General features: G+C 56.9%; 1 protein-coding gene across 1 annotated transcript in view; it reads left to right on the top strand.

Annotated features, from left to right (window-relative positions):
* The first annotated feature begins 2,102 nt into the window (after nt 1-2,102).
* The window catches only part of Arhgap8 (Rho GTPase activating protein 8), a 33,132-nt gene continuing 25,858 nt past the window's right edge, over nt 2,103-9,376 (top strand). Inside the window, exons 1-2 of the mRNA XM_010634345.3 lie at nt 2,103-2,276; nt 7,865-7,952. Of these exons, the coding sequence (XP_010632647.1) occupies nt 2,198-2,276; nt 7,865-7,952 (167 nt within the window). The 5' untranslated portion in view covers nt 2,103-2,197. The remainder of the gene's footprint in view (nt 2,277-7,864; nt 7,953-9,376) is intronic.

The raw sequence follows: 9,376 nt of genomic DNA, 5'->3' as shown, positions 1-9,376 counted from the left end.
TTTTTTTTTTTTTTTTTTTTTTTTTTTTTGAGACAGGGTCTCACTACATAGTTTAAGCTGGACTTGAACTCACTAGGTAGTCCAGGCTGGCCTCAAATTTGTGACAATCCTCCTGCTTCAGCCTCCCAAGTGCTGGGATCACAGGCGTGTGCCACCATGCCCAGCTGTGTTTGTAAGATCTGATCACATGGCCCCAAGCCATTTGGAGGTCTTCCAGCTTTTCCCAGGCCCTGTCCTTGCCTGCCACCCAAGGGGACAGTTTATCTTTCCAGAAAACTCCTGGGGAGTGGGGTGCATGCTCTGGGGTTACCCAGGACCTCAGTGAGTGACACCCCATTCCCTGCTCGTGGCCACTTGGACAGTGATGGCTCTGTGTCCCCATTTCACAGGCAGGGAAACTGAGGGTTGGAGGCACTGAGAAGGTGAGGTCTACTTGGAAGGATGCACAGGGAGCCTTGGCTCAGGGCTGCCCGCCCGGCATCGGGGCTGGGCATCTGGGTGGGTCGCGTGGCCCGCTAACCTTCAGGCCGACCCCGTCACAACTGGGCACAGTGATGGGCCAGGGGGCGCAGTCCTCCCTTGAGTGCAGACTTACCTCTCTGGGGTTCCAATGGCAAACGGAAAGGCTGCAGCCCCGAGCTGAACACCTGTCCTGCAGGGTACACCTGGACACGGGGTCTGGTCCCTGCTCCTGACTGCAGGGGCTGTGACTCATTCACTCCTCTCCCGCTGAGTTGCCCAGAGTGGGCTGAAACTCATGATCCTCCTGCCTCAGCCTCCCAGAATGCTGGGATTACCGGCGTGCACCCCCTCGGCCAGCTGAATCGAACCATTTTAAAGCGCACGGTCCAGGGGTGTTTTGTTCACTCACGGCGTGTCTCTCTGCCTCTGTGTGGTTGCAGAGCGTGTTTGTCACCCTGGCAGGGAGCCCTGTACCTACAGCAGCTGCTTTTCTGTTCTCCCCTCCCTCAGCCCTGCCTCCCCGACCGGCCTCTCTGGACTTGCTTGTTCCGCACATTTCCAGTCCGTGGGACTGTGCCCAGGGAACGGCCGCGCCGGGGGAGCCCTCTGCCCTTCTTGGCCTCAGCGGGGCTCTGCGGTGGGGCGTGTGGGCGATGCGGGGCACACACGAGGCCTGTGTGTCTGGGCCAGAGCGGTTGCCCGAGTTGCTGCCGTCCTGAAGCTAAGGGGTGGCCCGCTGCCCGCCCCTGCTGTGCCCACGGGGCTGACTCCCGCTTGTGCCACACCTGTGTACGTTCCAGCCCCGTTTTCGGTTTTCCTGGGCACGTGCCCAGGAGCGGAGCAGAGGCCGGGAAGTCTGAGGCCCCTGTGAGATGCCTGCCGGGTTCTCAGCTGAATCCTGAGCTCTGCCAGTGACAAAGCCACCCCCGCCACACCCCTGATCGCCTGTTCAGAGCTGCCGATCCCCTCTATACCTGGCGTGTGTTTGGGGCTGTTTTCAGCACACCCGTCCGGGGGCCCATTCTACCCATCGCCCTGGCTCCGTTAGCTTCTCACTCGGCCACGGTGGGTCCATGGGTGCCCAGCCTCGTCCCTGCTCCCCCACCTCCTTCCCCCTTCTGTGACCACCCGGGGCCCTGCGCAGAGCCCAACTCTTCACCACGGCTGCTAGGGCTCTAAGTGACCGGTTTAACAACAGGAAGCCGCCCTTTCACAGATCCGTAGGCCAGAGTTCAAAACCTGTTCACCGGCTGGAGAACGGTGCCTACGGTGAGGGCCCAAGGCTGTGGAAAAAGGTCCGTCCAGCCTGTGCCGGTGCCTGAAGCTCCTGGCGTCCCTGAGTCGTGGCCGCATCTTCACCCCTCCTCACCCAGCGGGATCCCTGGTTTCTGCCCTCGACCCTGTCCTCCTGGGCCCTGCTGCCCGCTGGCCACAGTGCTGGCATCTGGGTCAGGATTTGCCAGTGTCTGGGCCTGAGTTTCCACGCCGGGCCCTGAGGACAGAACTGAGCCCTCGGGTCTCCTCTCTCTCCCTCACTGCTACGCCTTGGGTGGGCACTGAGTCAGGGTGTGTCATGGGTGCGGGGCACAGGCGAGCACGTAGAGGGCTTGTGGCAGAGGCAGGGGCTGGCACAGCAGGGCTGCTCCGCTCACGCCCGCTGCCTTCAGCAGAGCTGCAGAGACCCCAGGAGGAGGCAGCCGCACTGGGTGCATCGAGAAGACCCTCAGTGGTGGCCATGGCTGGCGAGGACCCCATGCTGAGCACCAGTCACCCGTTCTATGACGTGGCCAGGCATGGCATCCTGCAGATGGCAGGTAGGTCCTCAGCTGCACGGTCCCTGAGAGGCGGAGGGGGGTCCCCAGGACGAAAGTAGTGGGAACGAGGTACCTGCAGCTGTCCTGAGAGAGCAAGGACATGCTTGTCACCACACTGCGGGGCGCTCTGAGAAGCCTAGGGTGGTGGGAGCCCAAGCAAAATGGTTTGTTGTGCTGACCAAGGACACGGTGCTGCAGTGTCGCCTCCAGAACAGCCCGTGTCTGCAGCCACAGTCCTGTGCATCAGAGGGTAAGGGACTGTGGGCTGTGACGTAGGCCTGGGGACCAGAGGCCTTCTGTGAGCCGTCTCCCGCGAGCAGTCCCCTCCAGGTCCCCGCACCTGGCCTCCCGCCATGGACTGTCACCTCCAAGGAGCGGGGGTCCAGGAGAGCGGACACACAGAGGGGCACAGTTCTCCGTCCGGTGGAGCTCCCAGAAACACACAGAGTCAGAATGCGCCAGGTATAGAGGAGGGACCAGAGGACAAGGTTCTGCAGGTCACGGAAGCCCTCAATACCCTCTCTACAAAACTTTGGGGCTTGGGAAGAAAGGGTGCTGGGCCGGATGTGGAGAACACAGCTCCACAGGTCAGGGGCCAGCAAAAGAAAGGTGAGAAACAAAGTTCCTTCTGTAAGACATTTAAACTGTGTTATTTGTTTAAATATTTGAACAAGTGTTTTAAGATTTTCAGTTTCTGGCTTCTAATACGGTAAATATCTATAGCTCTAATCCACATTTTTAAGTCAGCTTGAGGTGCTTGATAGTAACAACCCCAAAGCTTAACGGCAGCCATCTTTTCTGTCTCCCAGGACTGAGGGCCAGTTGCTGCTGTCCAATCAAAAATCTGCTTAGTTTTCGTGAGATAGCATTTGAAGATAGCATTCTCTGATTTGATTGGTCCCAGGCTCAGGGTTTTGGGAACTGTTTTCCTGTGCATTTCCTGGATTTCTATTGTGCAGAGGTCACACCCACTTGCTTAGCCAGCTTTGCCCCTCCTAATCTCCTGCCCCATTTCCCCCTGAGAGACGTGGGCTCCTGAGGGTGTGATAGTCTCTGTCTTCCGATACTTACTTCTGGCTGAAAGGGTCTGTGGACCCTACTGCCTGGGGATTGTGTGTTCTCCAACTACCTGGGGGTGTTGTGGCTTGCCGGCTGGGTTGAAGAAATAAAAGCCTTCTGACTGGCTTTGCCAAAATAGATTACCAGGTTCGGGGGTGCTGGGGACTCCTTTTAGAGATGCTTTCTAGGCGCTTGTCTTCCTGAACAAAGGACTGGTCAAGACAGGAGCACTAGGTGGTAAGATTTTACATTGATTAAAAGTAGGAAAGAAGCCGGGCGTGGTGGTGCACGCCTGTAATCCCAGCTCTTGGGAGGCTGAGGCAGGAGGATCTCTGTGAGTTCGAGACCAGCCTGGGCTACACAGTGAGTTCTAGGTCAGTCTCAACTACATAGTGAGACCCTGTCTCAAATACCGCACCCCCAAAAAAAAGTAGGAAAAGAAACATGATCTGAAGAGCGAGTGTGAATTTTTACTTTTTATTTTTGGGTTTATTTTTTTTTAAAGATGGGCTCAATATGTGGTTCAGGCTGCCCTTGAACTCACTATGTATCCCCAGGCTGGCCTCAAACTCCCAGCAATTCTCCTGCCTCAGCCTCCTGAGTGCTGGGATTACAGGCGTGCACCACCATGCCTGGCTGAATTATTATTTGGGGGGGGTTGTTTTGTGTTTTGTTTTTTGAGACAGGGTGTCACTATGTAGTTGAGACTGACCTGGAACTCACTATGTAGCCCATGCTGGTCTTGAACTCACAGCGGTCCTCCTGCCTCAGCCTCCCGAGTGCTGGAATTACTGGCTTGCGCCACCACTCCTGGCCTGAGTTATTATTTTTATTTGCCCATGTTTACAGTACATAATTACATTCCTTGTGGGGAGTTGGTACATGTACATAATGCATCTTAATTCTTTTTTTTTGTCCTCTTTCCCTCCCACCCTCCCTGCTCCCTGCAACTCTTATTCCCCTTCCCGTTTGCAAAAGATCTCCCTACTTTCTATTAGTTGTCTTTTATTTTTGCTCTTTACTTGTGTTTCAGTTTCTGTATAAGAAAAACAAGGGCTGGGGGTTTAGCTCAGTGGTTCCAGCGCCTGCCTCACAAGCACAAGGACCTGAGTTCGATCCCCCATATTAAAAGAGAGAGAGAGAGAGAGAGAGAAAGAGAGAGAGGGAAACCACACACTATTTAAGCTTGAGAATCTCATTTATTTCATTTAGCATTGTGGTCTCAAAGTACATCCATTTTCCTCCAGATGACTGACTCAGGCTTATCCTTCTTTATGGTACAGTAGTATTCCATTGGGTGTAAATACCATGCTTACTTTATTCACACATCTACTGATGGGCATACAGGCTGCTTCCAAGATTTAGCTATTAAGAGTTGTGCTGCTGTAAACATGGAACATTGTGATCTGATGGCTTTAACTCTTTCTGGAAGATACCTAACTAACAGGGGGAGAAGAGCTGGGCATGGAATGAAATTTTTCCTTTCAGTTTTTTGAGGAATCTCCATGCTGATTGCCAGAGTGGTTGTACTGGTTTCCTTTCCTCCAACAGTGGAGAGAGGAGGGTTCCTTTTTTTCCCTGCAGCCTCGAAGAATTTGTTTTTGTTTTATTTCTTGATTGTGGTTATTCTCTGTGGAGTAAGATGGAATCTCGGTGTTGTTTTAATGTGCGTTTCTCTGACCTCTGGCCACTTTGAACATTTTTGTCATGCACTTATTATTGGCCATCTGGTACCTGGGATTTTTTTTTTGTACCAGGGATCGAACTCAGATCCCTGTGCTTGCAAGGCAGGTGGTGAAACCACGGAGCCCCGGCCCGTACCTGGGATTTTGAAGCCTGATTGTCTCCTGGGCCAGGTGACAGTTAGCACAACACTTTTTCTTGTCACTGGACACACGAGGAAGCCTGACCAGTGTCAGAGGGAGTTTGGGAGAGTGCAGGAGGCTGTATTTGGAAACTGAAAATCCCCTGGATTCCAGAAATCAGCGAGCTTCTGGCCTCCTGGAGGAATGAGACTTATGACCTAAACAATGAGCAGCTCCCTGGACGGGCAGCAGGGAGGGACACCGGAGCTCACCTCACCCCTAGTGTGCCATGCCCATGCTTGTAAACACAGCTCATTGTTTTCAGAGCCTCAGGTAGCATTTCAAGGAACCTCCCTGGGGATTGATGTCGGTACTACTTATCAACGGCAAAGTCCTGTCCCTTTCTAGGAGGGGACCCTTAGGTGCTTCAGGGTGCTGATAAGCTTTCTGCGATCGATGATTGCTGGACTTGGGCCCCTGGGCTGGGCCGGCTGGGTTGCAGGAAGGGGGTGAGGGGGGTCAGCCAGGGAGGAGAGGTAGGGAAAAAAGGGGAGGAAGGGGGGTGGGGACAGGAGAGAAGGTGACACCCAGTAGCCTGGAGGGTCCTGAGGCAGAAGGATGTGGACTGTAGGGGCACGGGGAGAGGCGAGTGGACACGTGGCCCAGTGAGCTTCAAGGGGCCACTGATGGTGGCAGTTTCATGCGACCCAGGACCCTGCTTCTGGGAGACCCCCTGGCTGACCACTTCATGGTCCCTGGCGGGTGGCAGGAAGGAGCCCCATCCAAGGACCCCTGTCCCCTGGAAGGGGCTTCAAACAGCAGACGTCGGAGCCTGGTGTGGGGCACACATCTGTGAGCCAGCCCTGGAGAGGCTGAGGCAGGAGGATCACCATGAGTTCAAGGCCAGCCTGGGCTACATAGCAAGGCCCTGTCTCCAAAACACCAAGCAAAGCAGATGCTGGCTCTCGTGGCTCTGGGGCCAGAAGCCTGGACTGGAGGTGTGGGCCGGAGGCTCCTGCAGGCTCTGTAGAGGGCACACCTGGACCCCATGTCCCTTGGTGAGCTGCTGTGTCAGTAACCTCCCCGAATTCCCCAGGGACATCACCTCTCCTGTGTGTCTCCTCTCCCTCTCCGCCCGTCATGCAGGTCTGTGGGTTTGGAGGGCACCCCACGTCCAGGACAAGGTTGTCTGAACCACCGACATGCCTGCTGTGACCTCCTTCCCAAAAAGGCCGCAGTCTGAGGACAGGGTTGTGAGTCAGGGAAGGAGACCTGCTAACCCACAGCACCAGGTGGGGCCGGGCAGAGCTGCCCGACAGAACTTGCCCGGGATGCAAAGTTCCCACAGCCGCAGTGAGCGATGGGACCACTCCTCACCGGCCATCACTGCGCCCCTGCGGCCCATCCCAACTGCAGTGGGCAGCAGTTAGAAGGACAGGCCGTCTTGGCAGACGGAGGTGGGGTGAGGGAGGAGGAGACCGTGCAGGTGGCTGAGTGGCCAAGGCAGCCTTCCCGTCACCGGAGAAAGGACAGAAGGTTCCTGCAGCCTCTGCATCCCTGCTGCCCCTGGCCTCCTGTCCGGTGCCTCAGCCCACGTCTGGGCTGTGCTTCCCATGTCCTTTGGGGGGGGATTTTTGAGACAGGTTCTCACTCTGTAGTTGAGACTGACCTGGAACTCACTGTGTAGCCCAGGCTGGTCTCGAACTCACAGCGATCCTCCTGCCTCAGCCTCCCAAGTGCTGGGATTACAGGTGTGCACCACCACACCCTGCCCCCACGTCCTTGTGTGTCCTTCAAATGTAATAAAGAAGTTGGGCCAGGCACGGTGACACACGCCTGTAATCCCAGCACTGGAAGGCTGGACTGGAGGATGGAAAGTTTGAGTCCAACCTGGGTCACACTTAGTGACTTAGTGAGACCCTGTCCCAGGGGTGGGGATGTAGCTCTGTGTGAAGGTCCTGAGTTCAATCCCCAGTACCGAAGATGGAGGAGGAGAACAGGAACCACCACCCTCTGTCCAGCTCTGTCCTGCCTGAGCGTGGGGGTCAGGATGGGGCTGGGGCTCAGCAGGGCCTACTGCGTGCCTACAAAGCACCTACTGTGTGCCTGACCCTGAGCCTCCAAGGACCTCGAGGGTGGGCCCAGCTATGTAAGGAGCCAGCCCAGGGACACCCCCGCCACAGAGGACCGGAAGGAGCACCAGGACTTCTGGGAGTCCGGCAAGAGTGACCTAGGGGGGCTTTAATGCGGTGGGGGGAGGTGCCAGGGCAGCCAGACCACAGCTTTGGAGGGCAGAGTATCCAGATTGAAGTCCTAGGTGCCCTCAGTCATGGTTTCCCGCCGTAAAATGGGAATGTTTCCATCACAGAGGTTGGTTGTGAGGATTAACTCCGATAACACGCAAGACTTTTTCTCCTCCTCCTCCTCCTCCTCCTCTTCCTCCTCCTGTTTTTTCTTCTTTTTCTTTTCCCAGAACAAAACCCAGAACCAGGGTCTTTGCACTGAGCTACATCCTTAGCCCTTCTCTTTTTCTTTTTTCTTTTGTGACAGGGTCTCCCTAAATTGTCCGGGCTGGGCTTGAACTTGAGGTCCTCCTGCCTCAGCCTTCCTTGGTGCTGGGGTTCCAAGCCTGTGCCACCACGCCCTGCTGCGGGTGTCCCTCCCGGGCCTCCTGGCTCCAACGGGCTGGGCGGCCAGAGGCTCAGGCCTGTGTCTCTCTCACAGGCGACGACTCCTATGGGAGGCGCGTGGTCACCTTCAGCTGCTGCAGGATGCCGCCCTCACATGAACTCAACCACCAGCGCCTGTTGGAGTGAGTCCCCTCGTCCCTGCCCCATGTCCCTGTGTCACCGCTGTACCCACAGTGCCTCCTGCTTGGGTTTCCTTTGCTGACTGGGAGTTGAGCTGTCACCTCCATGTCCAGCCAAGGGCCATATGTGGATGCTCTGGGTCCTCAGGGCTCCTGCGGCCATCACCAGTGCCATGGGTACAGTGGAGGGCTGGTTTGGTCTCCTTTCAGCAGTGGGTGTCCTCCCTCTGAAGCTGGGGACAATCCTGCTCCTGACCTGGGCAGGGAGGCCAGCCCTCCAGACCCAAAGACTGCAGACCACACCATACTGTTCCTTCGAGGACTCACTGGGCTGCCTTCTGGGGCCGTGCAAGGGTCCTGTGGTCACCACACCCAAGGACACAGCAGGCAGCTGACCACATGGAGCTACATCACCCAGAGCTCCAAGGCAGGGCCCTCCCTCATCTCTCCCTCATCTCTCCCTCTGTCTCCATGTTCACACCCCATCACCCCTGTGTGTCTACAAGTCTTCTCTCTTCTTGGCCACAGGACCCGGCCTCCCTATCCCATGGTTACTTCGTTCAAGCCTCAGTTTCCCCCCAGGGCTACCTTGCAGATTCTGAGTGGAGTGGTTGGGAGCTCCGGGGCCCCCCGTTCTTGTCCTTAGCCCTGCGTGTTTACTGGATGCCTGGTGGTTTGGGGGACACTATGGCCAGAAAAATGGGTCACCCCACACCATGTGCAGGCGGTGGGGGTGGCGTGCAGTGGGACTTCTGCGGCCACCAGTGGGCTTGAGGTCCCCACCCAGAGCCGCCAGTCCAGTGTGATGCTCTGGATTTTGCAACCTGCGGGGCGCCGCCCTGCCCAGCCCCTGAGCGGATTTGCTGGGAGACCTCATGGGGCGTGGCCTTGCGGATTTGCTGGGTGACCTCATGGGGCGTGGCCTCGCGCCCTCCAGGTCTCCCCTGAAGGCTACCCGGGCCCCAGGCCTCCTGGCCGCCTTCCTTGAGGTGGGATCACTTGAAGCAGGGCCTTGGGAGACTCTCTGTCAATGTTTGGGCAATGAAGTCATGAAATATTTGGGTGGTGAAGTCACAGAGGTCACCAGCCCCTCGAGCTCCTGCTCCTAGAGGGCGGGGCACCAGCTCCAGGTACAAGTCACGTGGCCGAGGACACAGCGGCCCTAGCCGAGCCCCTTGGAGGACAAGCTCAGTGCTCTCCTGACCCCAGCCTCTGCCTGTCGCCTCTCCTGTGCCACTGCTCCATGCACGCTGTCCCCACACCTCTGTCTCCCAGCCCTGTGCTCAGCAGAGTGGGAATTTGGGGTCCAGGGCTGTGAAACTGATTGAAAATGTGTCCCCGTGGGCCGTCACATGCCAGTTGGGCCACCAGGTACCTCAGCAGGACCCGGCCTTCTCCAGCCCGGAGGCTTTGGGGCCCTAGGAGGA

This window comes from Fukomys damarensis, unplaced genomic scaffold (assembly GCF_012274545.1).
Source record: "Fukomys damarensis isolate Sample0158 unplaced genomic scaffold, DMR_v1.0_HiC HiC_scaffold_19, whole genome shotgun sequence".
NCBI lineage: Eukaryota > Metazoa > Chordata > Mammalia > Rodentia > Bathyergidae > Fukomys > Fukomys damarensis.
Note: the sequence above shows the minus strand (reverse complement) of the source record. Positions and strands in the feature narration are given on the sequence as shown.